We start from the raw sequence: 18995 nt of genomic DNA, 5'->3' as shown, positions 1-18995 counted from the left end.
GTTCGCACGCCCTTTTGCTCTTTTGGATGAAACTTCCCAGTCTCAAACTGAGTGCTTTCTTGAGTTAAAATTTCCTATTTCTGGATTCCTGTAATTGCACATGTTGAGGACACAAGGAAAGGCTCATCTGATTAACCGCTGAGTCAACTTCCCCTTTGCTGAAGAGACTTAATATCTTCTGGATCCTATGAGCCTGATATTTAATTCATGGGTTGGCGTATTACTCTTTTGTGTTAGAATTTTATCATTTTTACTCATGTCTGGACTGCACGAATGCATGTGGGCATATTCTATACATTAGTTTATACAAAATTAAATGTATACACCAGCTGCCAAATGTTTTATTACTCTTCTTCTACAATCAGTTCTTTTCAATAACAACTTCCAAATGGAGTCTAATTCCTTGCCAATATGTGTGCATTTATAAACTAGAAAATCATGGAGAGCAGAGCAAAAATTACCATTATCATAATATTATATAAACACATCCGGTAAAGAACTTCTTAGGCCATTATGGATAAACTGTTTTATTGTCAAGTCTAATTAAAATATCAATAGATTCTGAAATATATTTTCTTATCCACCCATTCATACACACACACACAATTTTTTAAGGCAGGGACGAGAGTCAATTGTGTTGTGTTTAAGGATTTTTCAGTTAATACTAACTTAGCAAAGTACACAGGACTAATTCTATCAGTTACAATAAACTCCTTTAAAAAGCAGCAGCGACCTTCTAGCAAGATTTCTTTGTTTTGTCAGCTAATATTCTCTTCTCGGTTCATAATTTTTTATCATCTATATGCTCCTTTTTCCTAAGTTTATCTCCTCTATTTTTCCAACTCATATCTTGCTCAGCTATTAGGTGTCCAGTACCTTGTGTTTTATTTAAAAAATGCCTACAGTTTCTCAGCTTCTCAAGTGCTATCTGATCATTGCTTTAAAACATTTCAGGCCCAACTTGACCTTTAAGGAATCCCTATGAGTAATTTTACTAACTATACTTTCCCCAGTTTTCCCCTGACCTCATGCCTTATTACTGTGTTGCCAGGATCCTGCCTTACACTTAAACCAACTCACTGACCTACAATGTGGCTCCTATTTTATTCCCTGGTGAACAACAGGGTCTGATATCCTTTTCTGAAATGTCTACCAACAAAGCCTATTAAATCTAGCACCCTTTAAAATCCATAAGTTGGTCCATCAACTTAAGTATAGAAAAATAACATGTACACAGTTTCTACTGAACGTGACTTTTAAGTTGCCATCTTTTCCAAAAAATTTTATTTCCAGTGGGGACACTTTATTTATTTTGGCTCACATACAGCATGTGAAAGAACTTTGTTGAAATGCTGATCCATATCCCAACCACATTTTGTGGTTATAAAGGAGAGTAACACAGAGCCCAGCTATGATGTGAATCTGAGACTACAAACAACTGAACCAGAACCAGCTTGATGATCAAGTTGGAAACCTTTCCCTTTGAAACAGATGTAATGCAATGTTCCATTTTGACCACTAACAATAAATTCTATATGCCTTGGTTTTCAGGGATTACACTAAAACATCTTAGCTTAACTTGTTTTTCAATGAATCATATTCTACTTTAGGCCAAATTTGGACCTTTTTTCAACATCTCGCTCTTTCTTTCTCTTTCTGCAACTCTAACATCAATTTACAACTGGGAAAAACATCAACTTCTTTGGCATCTCCATAAGACAAAAAGCCCAGCTACAGGACCGAGAACTGCAGAATAAATGTTTTTCCAAAACCCTCCTACAAACTTTGAAAACTTCAGTTAAATGTGTTACTGGAGAAAAGAGCATAATGGCTTAATCTAGAAAGTTTTGCTTTGGCAAGATATGGCTTGAGCGTGATTTAAAAGGACCAGCTCTACCTTGCACTGTTATCCAAACACAGGTATTCCCTTGGGTCAGCAGCACTAGCGTTGGTTGTTTTGACACCTTTGTCAATAAACAAGCCAGCCTGGAAAATATAATAATGGACTGAAATGAATATGAATCCCAAGTTATATCAATGTATACAATGATTCACAAAAATAAGTTTTAGTCTACAAAAAAAAAGAGAGAGACGGAATAAACAGCAAAGCAAAGAAATTATGAAAACTACTACTTTCCTGGATATTTTTATAGTGTTATTAATTTGGTCATTCGGGAAATATTTATTCAGTGCCTATCTAGTGGCAGGTACCATGCATTATACACTAACAAGAAAACCATGGTCTTTGCTGTTACTGACACACAAACTAGCAGGAAGACATGCAACAAAGACATGCACACAAGACTATGTGCAACATGTTAAATAAACAACTACAATCCAATATGATAACGGAAGCAGAGGATGCTTTGGCAGCACATAAGAAAGGTACCAAGATGAGAACTTTCGCAAAGGTGGGAGTGAGAGGATTCAGGGACTGTCTCCTAAAAGTGCCCTCCTACAGCTGAAACTTGACGGATGGGGAGGAATTACCCACACAAAAGAATGGGTTGGGAACAAAGGCAGGGACTGGGTGGGACGCAGCTGAAGAACCCAGAGGAAAGTACTCAAGGAAACTGTTTGTACAAAAAGTTTGGAGATGAGAGAGAGCACGGCACATGTGAAAACAAAAAATCTTAGATGGACCAACAGGAAATGTACAGAGGAAGGAAAGGTAAGGAAGAAGACTAAAGAGAAGGAAGGCCAGATGATGCAGAGTTGATATACTGAAGAATCAAGACAATGGGACTTTTAATAAAGGTAACGTAATCAACCATATTTTAAGAAAGAATACTCTAGCTACGAGATGGATAATAGATTGGAAAGAGACAAAAAAAGAGATAGGACATAAGGCAGGAGGAGACTGCAATAAACCAGAAGAGAAATAAAGATGACCTAGACTTGTGGCAGTAGTAACAGGGAAAAGTGGATAGAGTGAGAATTCTTTACTAGGTAAATTACCATTTAATAATTAATAAAATGTCTAAGGTGAGAGAGAGAGTAATAAAGGTTCATATATTTCTAGTTTGGGCAATTAGGGGGCTAGTGGTTTCATTCACTGAAACAGAGATACAGGAACGGGGCTGATGACAAAAATAAGGATTTTAGGGGACAAGTAGAGGGCCGGAGGGAGGTAGCCAGATGTAGAAGGAGCCCAGCGCTGCGAGAGGGACCGCAGAAAAGCTGAGGGGTGGGAGAGGGCTTTTCCAAAGGATTCCAGAGAACTCACAGATGGTGCTTTTCTTCTAAGTCCTTGCCATTTCTACCCTGCACCGTCTAGACTCTGCCCAGGCGAGAAGACTGTGTGCGAGGCCCATTCCCGATGCAGATGTGCAGGAGAGCTCATGAAAGGCTGACCTCACGCACAACCACGTGGCCCAAACTGGACCACGTGCTCGGGGCAGTTCAATTAAAACCATTTCCAACCTCATCCCGGCTCCTTCATCCACCAGCATAGCCTCAGACTCTGCACAAATGCCACAGAGAGCACCTTCATTCTCTCGGCTTTGGGAGCGCATTTTGGTCTTTATTCTTTTCATCATGATTATTATATAATGTTTTCTCCTTTCTGCTTTCTCTGCTCTAACTGGGGGCTCTATTCTTCTATCCAGAGCTTTTCTTTTTTTTTTTTTACAGCATAGCTCCTGGATCCTGCTATGTGTATTTTCTACTTCCAGAATCCTAACAAATTTGAAGTTTTCCACCAACTAGCATAAACCAGGATGTTGCTACCAGGTAACTGATTTACGCTCATTTTTGCCAATCCATAGAATACAGATTTGCTACAAAGGTAAGCCCTCTCTTTAATAAAACTGTCACAATTGGGAGGAAGGGTGTAACAATCTCCTGAGAAAAGATAAATAAACCAAACTGGAAAGTCAGAAAAAAAAAAAGGATTTTAGTTTGAACACATTTTATTTATGTGTTCCTGAGACATCAAAATGGTACCCAGCAGGCAGTCAGACAGATGTGACTGACCTGGACTAGATACAGGTTTGGGAGGCACAAAGCCATAGGGGTCGTATTTCTGTATTTATGATTGATCCAAAAATGACAGGTTACTCTCTGAGGACTCCGAGGACTTGGGCTACAAAGTATCATTCTGGATAGTCACTCCCAAACTTAACAAAAAAAAAACCTTAAAACCTAATCATCCACTCATTATTTAGATCTAATATGCTTATAATTAATAGAGTAGATTACTACATGTCCTCATGGAATATGACATTAAAAACATTCATTAAAATGAGGATTTTTATACCATCTATAATTAGAAAATTTTAAGCATTTCCACTTTGAAAGGCCAATTTTTAACAATATTAGCCTTAATCAACTATTCAGCTCACAAAAATCATAATTCTGTGTAAAGTGTTTTGCTCTCTCAAGTCTTCATCAAGTGATTCTAAGCTCTTCAAATTATAATACACTTAAGTTTTTAAAGGATCCTCTGAGAATCATAAACAGAAAGTATTAATTGAACTTTTAGGTGGATCACATCTGGGTAAAGAATCTGGGCATCACGTCACACAATGAAAACATCAGAGTACCTTGTGAGCACACAATGAACCAGGTGAATTGATCACTGGGGGCTTGCGGGTGTGTCCCGACTGTCATGGAAATTGGAACTCCTAAATGGCCTTTAGTTTACTTGACCTGATCATTTTTAATTAGGTGAAATATTGTTAAACAATATTTCACTATTAACACAATTAGTATTAAATGCCCAATAGGACACTCTATCAGCACTGAGAGAAGAGAGAAAATATGCTTTTTAACCCCCAGAAGCACATTATCTAATGTGTACATCCCTAGAAACATGTAATGATATTAAAGATTGGAAAGAAGGTGAGAGGGAGGAAGAGAAAAGATGAGGACTCATGGGTCAAGTCCATTATTACATTTATTCAGATCAAATGCACATATGTGTGTTAGCGTATATTTCAGTGTATAAATAGAAAGCTGTATATACATCTTGAATGTGGAAGGGTTAGAAGGCTGCTTTTTTAATCATAAATTACTTTCTCTGATGCCAAGTTCTACCTAAAACTGACATTTCTCAGTTGTAATCACAGGAGTCCATCCTTTACCCTGTAAATCATATGTACCAAATGTTAAAACTCAGGAACCTACCTTAAAACTTGAATGGACTCTGTTGTTATAAAATATACCCAATGGAGTGAGTTCTGGTTTTGCTAAGAGCTGCAATCCACTGGATTCCCCAGTAGGTTCCTTGTGGAATAAATACCATATTCCAGCATCCTATAATTAAAAGGGCAAGATCATTAAAAGCCTCCTTTTATAAAGCCACTCTATGAAACACCTTCATAAACTAAGCTCTTCTCAAGCCAGTTTAATCTTTTTAACAGTAATTATTCATTGTTTCAGGTTCAGAATTGACTATAAAAAGTTGTGAACTCATCTAGTACCTTCAAAGCAGTTATATCATGCTTTAAAAAAAAAAAAAAGGCAAGTTTAATTTTGCTTGCAGGATTGGACAAAAGATAGAAATAATTGGCTGATACCAAAATTTATTTTCAAAATAACTTTCTCATCATTATCTACTTTAAAAAGTTATGCAGAATTAGAAGCAAACAAGCCTTCCTTCCTTCCTTCCATGTGACCAGGACAGCACAGCCTTTTAGTAATATGGGTTTTTTTCTGTTTACCTCCAAATCTGATCAATAGATGAGTCACACCTATTAAACAACTATCCACCAACATGCAGAGCTCACTGCCTTCTTTCAAACAACTCCAATGCCCTTCCTGTCCCGAGGCAAGTTTTTGCCAAAGAAAAAAAACCACCACACGCATGAATCAGGATGCTGTCTCAGTCTGGATCCTGTCTGTTCAATTTCAGTATTATTGACCTTAACGGGCGCGGCAGAACAGTTTAAAAATTTTTGACACTCAAAATGAGATATAAAAATTGAAACTAAACGTTCTTAATCCCCGTGACAATCTTTTATTTTACAATTTAATTCAAAACCTGCCCAAGGACAACTTCACAATACAGAACTTTGATAAAACAGATTGTTAAACATATAGTCCAAAACTATGGTGTTGATTCAAATTTGGCAAACATTTAGTGCCCACTGCGTGCCTGGTGTACAGTCAGGCTATTCTCAAAGAATTCAGTCTAATGGGAAATACAGAGAGAAATAAAATATATGTAGTAAGTACTATACTAGCCGTAACGAAGTCCTTTAGGAGCATTAGAGAGATGAATTGTGGAAAGCATATATATCTACACACCAAAATGAATACAATATTTAACATTTTTCCATGATAAAAGTTTACGGATGGGTCTTAATAAAAGAAACTACTCTGAAAGATGTGTTTGCCACCTCTATTCTTTTGGGCACAAAACAGACAACAGAAGACAACTTGTAGGGTTGTGGAGAAGGCTCCATACCATAGTCCTACAAGCTGACGGCAGAGTGAACCCTCCCAGGATGCAACGGGGTTGGGGATGGAGAATGGAGGAGTTGGTAGCAGCTGGTTCCTGTTAAATACTGTGGTGTCAAAACAGGTAAAGGGAGCTTTGTAAAAGGCAGTGGAAAGGTACAAGAAGAAAGGGTTTGATTTACTTTGGGAACAAAACTCTTGCCAAAACATGAGCTTTACTGGAACAGTTTTTCTAGAGAGAAAAGAAAGAACTCACAGAATGAAAAGGAAGAAGAACGTACATGAGGTGGAAAGGATAGACTTGCTTTCTTCTCTTCTCACATGAGCCCCAGTAAGGGTTTCTGGCAACCTCACCTTACATGTTTCACAGACTATTTGTAATTTGCTTTGATCTTAAACCCATGACTTCTGAAAACAGCTGAAAGGAATCTCTGCTCTGGCTGTCCATTTGTAATGTAATATAGATCGAAGATGATCCTGGGGTAAGACTGCATATCAAACTCTCAGTCAACTTTACCCAAAAACTCATCTTCCAGTTAGAAACTCTCAACGCAAACCCCATATGACTCAACAAATATTTGATGAAAAACAAATGAATGGAAACCTGAAATGATTAAATGTCCAGGTCTCTGCCCTGTCAAATAAGAATTTTATGTTTTATGTTTTTAAGGAAACTCATGGATATGAATTCCACCATCACCGAGTGGTGCATGTACTCTAGTTAACTCAAAGAACTACTCCCTTCCACTATCTTTTACTTTATCCTGGAAAACAATGTCAGCTATTTCTTCCCTTTTTAAAATCTTAATAGCCATGATGTATAAATATGAATATTAAGGTATTGCTACAAAGCTCATATGATAACTATAATAGTATAATGTCTTAAAGATTCATTTTTCTATTATAAATTAGCAGTTTTAAATCACACTCAATTATAAATGTAAATTTCTCCAAGCTTATCCAGGGGACATTTCTGCCATCCAAAAATAGTTCATTTATTCTCTTAAGTTATTCTTGTGTTTGTGAAACAATTCATGGCACACAGTTAATTTAAGGCACACAGTTGAGTTTAGCTGCTTTGCCAAGGAGATGAAATCCCCAAGTGTACGTGATCCCTGCACTTAACAAAAAGATGTGCCCCTTGACCAGAGTGACAGTTGTCATAGTATTCTACAGAATAATCCATTCCCTTAATTTCAGAAATGGTGAGGCTTTCTTTGTTCATCAACACTGAAAACTGAAATGATCAGTTACTTGGCCAAACGTGACTTAAATATGAGAAGCCAGAAAGATTGTACATAATACTCTAAAAATATACTCTGGAGATGACATGATAACCCTAGAGATTAGCCTACCTCTTTTCCTCCATTTGGCATTTGTCTTACTGTACTCATAGATACTATCTGGCATCAATGATTTAGAAGAAATAGAAGAACCATCTCAACCGCATCCTGCTCTCAACTAAACAAGCAGCACCAGAAAACAGTGTCATGCTGGCGTTAGATTGCCACACATTACATCACATCAATATAAATGAGTATATTTATAAACATGAATACAAAAAAACTGAGAGCACTTCAATATTATTTACCTGTGAGCCTGCAGCTGCATTATTAATCAGATTATTGTTGGGATGAGCAATCCAGAAAGTTGAAACAGCCCTGCAAGGCATTTTTTAAGGTGATTTAAACATTCATCATGAAAAATCCTGCCCACTAAATCTTCCCCCAAAACGTCTTCCCCGAAAATCAAAGGCCTTGACTATCACACATGAGTTTTGCTCTCTGCCAATTACTCACATACAGTCAGTCGCAGGTACAGGGATGTAATTTCCAAACACTTTTTCTCGCATGGTGGTGCACATGGAGTTATTCCTGTCAGTGGGGAGGAGGGTGCCCGGCTTGGTGAGGAGTCCCAGATTGTGGAACAAAGTATTTCTCTGTTCAACACCATCTTCCAAAAAGAAACAATGACCCAGTGTGTCAAATCCAATGGTGTCTTTTATCTGCAGAAATATAAGTGTATAATGTCATTGGTAACAAGATTGATAGTGGTTTAAGTAACAAGTGCTATTCAGTGTAGCATGCTCAGGACAAATGCAAAAAGAAGTTTTTATCTTAGCTCAAGGGGCAAAGTCAAATGTCAGGTTTTATTGATTGCTTAAGAGAATAATTTGGGTAGCTAAATAAGTAGGCTTCCTTAACACAGAAAAATAGCACAATTCTCAGCAACAGCAGGCTAGAGCAAGGCATCTGGTGCAACAGCTTCCTTATATGAAATTGAGAAGTCATGAAAATTAAGGAGAGTTAACTGCTTCAATAATATGCATCAATATAATGTAAGGCTACTTACCAGCAAGCCATTGGTCCCATGCACAGTGATGCACCTGGAGAAGCTGTGATGAATAGACAGGCCATCCACAAATGTCCCATATCTGTACCCTCCTTTATAATCCACGTCCCCACACAGGTGAAAATGAACAGGATACCGCCCCATATGCTGCTGACCCATGTGTTTCAATTCCACGTAAGAAAGATGGACTGAAGTAAAATTTTTCTTTATCTACAAGACAAGGTAACCAAAATCAAATGGATACATTTCACCATAGGAAAGTAGCAGACAATAATTGTCTTAGAAAATGTCTGAAGGAGAATACATATTAAAACATATATTTTCTTTTGCATCCTGTTTTCCCAGACCCACAGTTAATAATTCAGCAAATGCTCCTTTACACAGTGAATACTTTAAAGAGCTATAGAAATAGCCTTTTATTAGAAATAAAAGGAAATGTAACCAGAAAAGTTGCAGAAATGATTCTTGTATATGTGTTTTGATTTGGTCAAATATTTAGGTCAGTTTCAGGCTCATCTTGTTCTTGCATTTCCATAACTTCCGCTGTAGTTTGATAAACAGTTATTTCTAAATCGTCCCTCAATGTTTTCGTTAGCACATAATATTGTTTACTTCAGTTTTTAAAAAATTCCTCTGATCCAAAATTGGAGCACGCTCAATATTTTGAACCACTGGATTTTCAATCATACGACTAAAAACAAAGGAATAACGCTGACCAACATTTCAGAAATCATGGTCACAGGAATGTTGCTAACCATAGTCTACTCAATGCACAAAAACTGATTCTTAAAACACATGTAGCCAAAATTCAGCCAAGAAGTCCAATAAGTTAGTACACAGAGCGAGGCTTACCACATAGGAAGTGCTCAATAATTTTATAGAATAAAAATCTACATACAAAAAATATGTTTACAGAAGCAGATTTTGTATGTGTATTTTACTACTGCTTACTCTTTCATGATAGCATGTTTGAAAAAGAACCAATGGACTCTTTCAGAGATTGCATGGATGGATACCAAGACTATTTGTTTTTTTGTCTCTGTATAATCGGTTCTTCCCAATGTAAATAGATTTAATTCTTCATCGGATGGTTCTTAAATGGTTTAACTACAGGTCCAGGTCAACTAAATAAAGATATAACTTTCTCTTTTATCTATCTAAAATCTCCACATTGTCATTGAATAGAGAAATAAAATATGATTTCTTTCTTTTTTTTTTTTTTTGTGAGGAAGATGAGCCCTGAGCTAACATCCATGCCAATCCTCCTCTTTTTGCTGAGGAAGACTGGGCTTGGGCTAATATCTGTGCCTATCTTCCTCCACTTTATGTGGGACGCCGCCACAGCATGGCCTGACAAGCGATGCGTCGGTGCACGCCAGGGATCTGAACCCGGGCCACCAGCAGCGGAGCGCGCGCACTTAACCGCTAGGCTACGGGGCCGGCCCCTGATTTCTTTTTAATATCCATATAGATCTCATTCCAAAAGTTGAAAGTTTTTTTAAACATGTATTTGGCAACCAGAGTTTCAAAGAACTCATTAAATCTTTTTGCCTACCATGACATGTCCCCCAAAGGTATCATAATCAAAGAATTGGCACTGGTTTTCAGCGTAGCATGAGTCTTCCATTTCTCCTCGGATCACAACATTCCGGGTGAGAATTCCAACCTCAGCTCTCATGTCTACACCATCTATGATCTCACCCATGTGCAGGAACTGAGGGGTTTCTGGTGGATGTGGGCAAAAGAAAAATAGTATCAGGACAAAGAAAACATGAAACTTATCATCACAGACAGTCCTCTTTATTCTGTAACTCCAAGACATTATCACAATTTATTATCTGTTTCCATTCTTTAATACCTCAGAATCACAGAATCCCAGGAAGCAAGGATTTTAAAGATTATCTAGTCTAACCAACCACACAGTGCCTGAATCCTCACTACCAACGGCCAAACCCACGCACAAACAGAGAGCTTGCTCCTCCCTGAACTAGCTCAATTCTCTCTTGAACATCACCAATAATCTGGAATCTATCTAAGAATCCATACTCTCTCTCTGGTTACTGTCCACATGCTCTTGTTCTGCTCCCCTGAGGGCACATGAAGAACCAAATACATGGTGAGTCTAGAAACACGAATGGCTTTGTAGATGTTGATAACAGGGTGTCAAGTTTTTTGCTTCTACTTCAAAGCTAAAGTAATCTGCATTGGCACGTTAATAGTACAGAAATTACTATCTTTTCTGTCCTCCTTCTTCTTATTTTAATAATATTATGTACTCTTTTAAATCCCCACCTTTATTGGAAGTTTAGAAACACTTTAATAATGAGCTTTTCTCTGATGTCTTTACTATACAAACTCAGGAAGGAAAAATACAAATCGATCAGGGAGTTGAGACCATGGAGATTATCATGTAGACTTGTTAACAAGAGTGGGAATTTCCAAATAAAATTAATCCAGATGGTACCATAGTTTATTGGGGTTTCTTTGTTTTTTGCTTAGGCCTTGTACTATCAAGAAGGAAAAGTACAACACTAATGATGCACAGACAAAAAATGCCAAGTGAGCTAATCATCTTATTTTTTTTGAAAGCAAAAATTTTCCCTTAAACTTCAAAGCTCTAAATTACCCACTGAGTGAGTACTTATTACACAGTTACTGTAAACTCTTGTTTTGTACCATAAATGTATAATCTTGAGTACAGAAGTAAAGCAATACAATAAGTGAAATGTGCAATGAATTCCATAACTGAGACAATGTACAAAGACGCTTTGCCCATGACCAGGCTCAGAATAAGTACCTGGTAAATGGCAGCCATTCTTTCTAAACACAACTTACAGTCAGAGTCTCATAATGCATTGCTCTCCCTCCAAAAATATATTTCAAGATTATGATAGGAAATATAGTCTTATGAAGTACTTTTCGGTTCCATTTTAAATATTAGTGAGATCTACTGTTTGCCAAGGGAGTGGGCACTCAAAAACCATGGGATTTTTTTTTTTTTTTAATTAAGAAAACAGACAGGCTTCTAGGAAAAAATGGATTGAGTTGAATGGTTGGGTTTACTGTTATTTGACAGTGGAAAATTAATAACAAAGCAGTTGGAAAGGACCCTGGAAAAAACAATCCATCTAGTCTGCATCTTTTTTTTTTTTTAAACAAAGAAACAGGCATGAAACACTGATTTGCCTGCTACATATCATTAACATCAACACTACTGCTCAATAACGACTTTTATCTAACATCCTCCGGGATCTAGTGTTCAATCTACCCCACTGCTAAGACCTTTGATAATGATGATGATAATAATGATAATAATAACCATGATGATGATAATGGTGGTGATGATGACCGGGGAGAAAAATAACTCCAGGAATCAAATCCCAAGAAAAGAGTGTTTCCTAAGAAGCATTCTGAGCAGTCTGATACCTTTGACTTTGACCTGGAAAGGGCTGCACTCAGGACAGGGGAGAAGAGTGAACTCCTCCGCTTGGTACATAGAGTAGTCTGTGCTTGCGACCACAATCTGGTCTCCAGGTTTCCAGCTACGAACATCATCCAGCAGATGAAGCTTCACTCCATCCACGACCTCTACCCGGAAACCTGAAAGAGAAACACCTAAACCAAAAAGCAACAAAGACAGTGATGCGTTAGTAGGAATTCTTTTTTTCTAAAATCAACCCCCTCATGATTCACAAATCAAAAGTTAAGATAAACACAAGTCAGCTAATTTTTACGAATGCTAACCATGCACCAGTCACTCTGCAGACACTATGATTAAAAGATGAAAATACAGATCCCCACACTCAAGGGGAGAGAGTCCCATGAACCACTAACCATGATGGTGTATAAGATGTCACTTTGGTAAACTCTTCTTTTATAATTTTGAAGAAGGCTCTCAATCCCCAAATCCCTTGCTGTACTTCAACTCAGTGCTAAAACTGTAATCCTGCTCCAAAACCACCTTAAAGTGTAATAAGAACATATCACATTCAGGCAGAAGCTGCCAAACACAGAATAGGTCTGTAATAAATACCCAACGCTTCAATTTAATCCGTGCACAGGACAAGAGATAGGATGTCAGCATTCACACAATCTTAATATTAAGAATAAAAGCTTATCTTAGGCAATCTCTCATTTCTGTGCCTTTGCGCATGCTTTATTCTTTACCTACAATGTCCTTCCACTCTTATTCACCAACCCAGATACTATCTTCCTTATAAAGTTCAGGAGAATCTTTAAAGACCTCCCAAACATCCTTGCTGGAAGCAACTTCTCTCTCCAGTATCCCCATTCTGGTATTATTCATACCTTTCCAATGGGAAGATAGCTCACCTCCTCAGAATTTATATCAGTGAAGGCAGCAAAGGGTGTCCATCTGTGTTTTTTGTTCATAGTGCAGACTCGTAGATGTCTGTTGAATGGATAAGCATTCCCACTATGATCTGCAATGTGACCCAAAGGCCGTGTGATAGTGCCCCTGTCCAAGTCAGCTCCTCTCCTGGGATAAGATCAACTGTGCAATCCAGGGATGACCAACTACGATCTCTCCTGATACCTCCTTTCAAAACTCAAAATTGGTTCCCCATTAACTAGGCAGACAAAAACTGAAAAGCTGATCCAGCTTCTCCATCATTCCTTATACTCTTTTACATGCAACCAAGTGTAGAAGCATTTCCTGCTTCTCAAACATCCGTGGTATGATCTGTTGTAAGCCGAAAGCTGACTTAATGGAAATGTATATGGAATAGACGGAAGCTACTTCACAAAATTGGTGGAGAAGGAAAAACACCACATTCCAAAGATATCTTTTTACTAAATATCTATACTTCTCTATCATCCTTCTAATTAACTGGCATACTGATCCGGTGTTCCTTTAAGATAATGACTCTCAGGGACAATGATAGGAGCGAAAAAACACATTTACTTAACAGAATCAAAAGGAGGCAAATTCAGGCATGGCACAAGGAGTAATATAGGTATCCTTATGGATTTGAGCTAACTATCCTGATGAAACCTAACCTGAGCAAGTCATGGATGCTGTTCCTTCAGACTCTGCTGTTTAGTTTTTGTGGTTTTTTTTTTTGCATCTACAAAGCACCAAAAAAAGGTACCTAATAAATGTAAAGTGTTTTTTTTTTTAATAAATATATATATATTCCTTGCATCCAGATACTAAAACCTATAATGGGATTTTGTCCAAATAATAATAATAACTCTAACAATAATAGCAGTAATTAACAGCTATTAGAACTTCATATGCCTAATAACCTTTCATCAAAACAATTTTGAGAGAGAGGAACTATTATATGCATTAGAGATGAAGAAGTTAAAGTTCAGGGAGTTTGAATTACAGCCTAAAAATGGTAGAGCCCATAAGTGGATGCTAATCTAATTCCAGAGCCCGATTTCCTAACCTCTATATTATTCTGCCTTCCCAAGAATCAAAAACAGGCAGGTTAACAACAAAGATAATCAAAAACCTCATGGCAGCAACAGTAATCACCACCCCAAATTTCAGATTTTTACCAAAAAAAAATTTATCTAAAAAAGGGCAACTAAGAAACATTAATTTTTTCATATAAAATTTCAATAATGCTTAAAAAAAAGATGACCACTAGATAAATAAGTTCCAACTTAAAAGGTCATTAGAATTTGTTTCTGTTTTTAAAAATGAAGCCCGAGGCTAGATGGGGAAGATCTGAATTATTCAATAATTCCTTAATTTTTTCTGGTTTTAAAAGAAAATCCTGCCTAAGATTATCTCCTGTCAGCACTACTGAATTGGAAGTAGGAAAGGAAATAAATTCATCCTCCCTGCTTCCTGGAGAGAATTTCCACCTCTTGCAGAAAGTAAGAGTCACTGAGAACATGGGGCATAAACAATATCCTACGAAAGATAGCTAGCATGTACCCGCTTCCAAAAATGAGTAGTCGTGGGTAATGTGGAAATGAAAACAAAATTCTTCACAAAGGAAATGTTGACTTGAGGTTTGTCAGTAATTATCCTCTGCCTGGAATCTCACTGGAGACAGTTGCACTAAATTCTTCATGAAGGTCCAAATTCCTGCTGAGAAATGCTTCTCACCCATCTATGCTTTTTAACCACGATGTGGTAGAAAGAGCAGTAGTCTTGGAGGCAGGAAACTGAGGCTTGATTCCAGCTTCCTCATCCATAACACATACCATCTCCTCACCTCAAACCCAGAAGGTTGCTTAGAGGCAACATGTGCAAGTCCTTGTTACATAGTAGGAAATCTATCTGTTTGTTTTAAGGCAAAAGACTTTCTCTCTTTAATTACAATGATAAAAAATACACCTTTATAACCCAAGTCATGTTTGCATCATCATTAGTAGAGCTAACATTTGAGTGCTTACTATACACGCTGTGCTAAAAACTTCATATTCTTCATATTTGATACTCACAGCAGCTCTACGTGGTAGTTTCAGTCATTATCCCCATTTCTCAGATTAGGAAAACGAGGGTTAGGAAGTTAAAGTCACACGCCCACCATCATACAGTAAGTGAAAGAGCTGGGATATGAACCCGGGCATTCTGTCTCCAGAAATCCATTTTAGTAAACACTTTGCTACATTGCTGCTAAAAACAGAGGTATGAGCCCAGTCTAAAATAAGCCTTTCTGGGCAATTGCAGATATAATAAAGCACCTTTTAATTACTCATTTCACATTAATTTTGGTATAATATTTGGTTGGAAAGGAAAGGTGGTGGGCAAGCACAGACAGGAGCTGCCAATCTATACCTGAAGCCAAAAAATCTAGCAGCAAAGGAGGTAAGTAAAAAAATTCTACAGTGAACATCCTTAAGAGAAAAATGTTAGAAGCACCCTAAATACCCAGTGCAATAATGCTGACATTATTCAAACAAATTATAGTTCTTCTGAAAGATGGACTAAAATTATGTTGAAGAAACTGTAAAGACATAGGATAACTTTACAATATGTTATTTAAAGAGAGGAAAACAGGTTAAAACAAAATGAACACTAGGGGAGGGAACATGATAAAAAATACTAGATTATTTGCACCAAAATAATTATCTTTGGATGATAGGGTCAAAGATTAATTTTTACTTTGTACTTTCTGTTTTCCAATTTGTCGTAAGATAAATGTATTAGCCGGATCATCAAGGAAAAACTGCTAAGAAAATGAGAAGTTTGTTCACATAGTATGTGTTCAAAGGTAATATTTGCTGACATATCTTCATAAAGAGAAGATCCAAAGTACAAGATCATGTTCACAGTCATGGAGCATAACCAAAGACAGCTCACCCTACCACATCCAGATTGGTTCAACTGGTATCAAATCCAGGAAACAAATCCATTTCTACTAGTTAATCACACTATATGACTCAAGAATCAAGAACAAAGTTCAGTTGGGGGTGCCCAAACTAGAACAGATGATTCTCTAGTCCAGAAAGAACTCTTGAGTCTAAAAGATCAAGTACAGAAACTAACTATAGGTTTCATCTTCAACCAGGTGAGAAATCTAACCAGACTGTCATTTGAATATAATACCATATTAAGAAAAAAAAAAACCCATCACGATACTTACCAATGTCTTACAAGAATATAAACTGTACTTGCCTACCTTCAATCCATTCACTATAAGCTGTCACAGCGAACTTCTGACCATCCACAGTATAAAATTCTCTTTGGGCAAGAGCCTTCCCTCCACTGCTATGATTTTCATAGTTTCTCACAGATTCATTGCAAGAAGTACTTCCACCATCAATGACACCAACCAAAGCCCAAGCTTGCCTAGAAGGAAAAAGAGCACGTACATTTGATGATTTATCACGGTACTGACCCAAGTCCCTGACACAGATGTTATGTCAGGTGCTGTTTAATTCTCATATTCCATTTTTGTCAATCCCTCCACCTCTTCTTCCATATGAGGTTGCAAGTCTAAACCTTGACTGAAATAACCGATGTCACAGAAGGAAATGCACCTGGATTTTAAATCCTTGTTTGTCCAGCTCTAACAGGTGAGACACCAATGACTGTGACTTCAATTAATCATTGACTTCCTTCCTCAATACACACCCATTTCATTCACTATCATTCTGGCCACAAGCCCATTTATTTTCCTTCTTTTAAAACGATCATCATCTGCTCTCTTTTCAACTCTCCTCTCTGTAATGTTCTCCAATCTAGCTGCATCATAGAATCACAAAGCGAGTTTTAGGAAGATGTTGACGCTCAGAGCCAGCCCAGACCGATGCAATCACCAGGTCTACAGGTGGAGCCTGGCCTGAGTATGTTTTTAAATTTCCCCGGGTGATTTGAACATGCAGCCAGACTTTAGAACCACTGAATTAGAGTAGCAGTTCTCAGACTTTAGTAGGCATCAGAATCACCTGGAGGGGTTGTTAAATCAGATTGCTGGCCCCACTCTGATTGTTTGAGGTGGGGCCAGAGAATTTGCATTTATAACAAGTTCCCAGGTGATGCTGATGCTCCTGGTCTAACCACCACACTTTGAGAACCCCAGAGTTAGAGGTCAGAGGTCAGAGCAGTAGTTATCAACCTTGACTGCACATCAATTGCCTGGGGGTCCTAGTCTTCAGAGATCCTGACGTAAATAATCGAGGATGGGCCCTGCACATGGGATTGTTAAAATTCTCAGGTGTGCAAGCAAGGCTGAGAACCACCGGGTCACTGGTTTCCTAACATTCTTAAATCAATACTGTAGAATCACTATCCAACAGATTTTAGATTTTACATGCTATATGTCTATTTGTTGAAAGCAATGTGTTTGAAAATGCCATTTTATTTCTGTGATACTAAACATCCCAGGGACTTGCTCAAGCTTGTGGACAAAATAAAAAAAAAGAAAAAGAAAAACAAAGACAAAATGCCAGAAAATTTGCCTTAAGACTCCTGGTTTAAAACATGAAAATAAAAATGTCAACTTCCTACCCTAGGAAAAAAAAAACCAAATGTAATCTATGCCAGACAGATGGCTGCATATTCACAGATACAAGTTACCCGAGCGCCTATATCCTTATAAATTCCACACCCACTCCTGCGTGGATTAGCTGCTCTTTGCCTGACAATGGTTTATAGCTCTATTTATATTCCTCGATACAGCAGAAAGAATCAAACAAAGAATGTCTCAATTTATTATCTCCCATTTGAGAGGGAAGGAGAGGAAAAATATCAGAGGCGTCCTTTATTTACCAGAACTGCCTCAGCAACTATAAAACAATGTTCTATTCTAATGACTTTATCTCCAAAACACTCCTACTTCCCTCCTCCACTTGAGGAAAATTTCAACGCACCAGAACATTATCTTCAAAGGGGTATGTTTATGTACATCGGAGATAATGTCAATGCAATGAAACGTTGGCAAAGGATCACAACTCTTAATTCCTCCATCAAATCAGCAGCATATTTTAAAGGGAATTTAGAAACCAGTAGGGAGAAGAATCAAAAAAAGTCAAACAAAATATTCGTGGCTAGTGATCACACAAATCTAGAAAAATAATGGCATAAAAAGACAAAAGTTGTAATTCCTGGCATTACTGGATAATAAAACAAGGTAGGTGTTCATCTCTGAAAAGACCAAGCTTCCACTTCCAGGTTTATAAAGTATAAAAATATGTGCACGGGTGCATCAAGAGACACGTAAAAGAACATTCAGAGAAGATTTTTTTTTTTTTTTTTTCTTTTGTGAGGAAAGTTAGCCTTAAGCTAACATCCGTTGCCAATCCCTCTCTTTTTGCTGAGGAAGATTGGTCCTGGGCTAACGTCCCTGCCTATCTTCCTCTACCTTAAATGTGGGACACCTGCCACAGCATGGCCTGATAAGCTATGCATAGGTCTGCACCTGGGATCTGAACCTGCGAACCCCGGGCCACCAAAGTGGAGCATGCAAACTTAACCACTACACCACCGGGCAAGCCCCAGAGAAGCTCTTTTTATAATAGAAGCCCCACCTGGAAAACCAGCCAGATGCCCAGCAGTAAATAAAATGTGGCATAGTCACACAATAGAAGATAACAGCAATGAAATAAGCCAGCACTACATGCAGCAATGTAAACCATACTCAGTAACAGAGTGGAGCAAAGAAGCCAGACACAAATGTGATATATTGTCTGCTTCCATTTATATGAAGTTCAAAAACAGGCAAACCTAAACATTAGTGCTCTCCACAAATTCAGCGAGTTACCTTTGGTGAGCAGAGGGAGTGATCAGTGAATAGGAGGAGGCAGGAGCAGGGCTT

At 37.8% G+C, this 18995-nt stretch overlaps 1 protein-coding gene across 7 annotated transcripts in view; it reads right to left on the bottom strand.

The window, feature by feature from the left end:
• The window catches only part of CEMIP2 (cell migration inducing hyaluronidase 2), a 73985-nt gene that overhangs the window by 31515 nt on the left and 23475 nt on the right, over window positions 1-18995 (bottom strand). For all 7 annotated transcript variants that reach the window (XM_087444491.1, XM_014795429.2, XM_087444493.1 and 4 more), the window contains exons 5-12: window positions 16359-16528; window positions 12181-12369; window positions 10310-10479; window positions 8755-8964; window positions 8202-8407; window positions 7994-8063; window positions 5128-5256; window positions 1898-1986 (exon numbers count right to left, since the gene is read on the bottom strand). In XM_087444491.1, coding sequence (XP_087300617.1) covers window positions 1898-1986; window positions 5128-5256; window positions 7994-8063; window positions 8202-8407; window positions 8755-8964; window positions 10310-10479; window positions 12181-12369; window positions 16359-16528 — 1233 coding nt within the window. The remainder of the gene's footprint in view (window positions 1-1897; window positions 1987-5127; window positions 5257-7993; window positions 8064-8201; window positions 8408-8754; window positions 8965-10309; window positions 10480-12180; window positions 12370-16358; window positions 16529-18995) is intronic.

Source organism: Ceratotherium simum, chromosome 20 (assembly GCF_057802395.1).
Source record: "Ceratotherium simum simum isolate JZ-2026a chromosome 20, ASM5780239v1, whole genome shotgun sequence".
NCBI lineage: Eukaryota > Metazoa > Chordata > Mammalia > Perissodactyla > Rhinocerotidae > Ceratotherium > Ceratotherium simum.
Note: the sequence above shows the minus strand (reverse complement) of the source record. Positions and strands in the feature narration are given on the sequence as shown.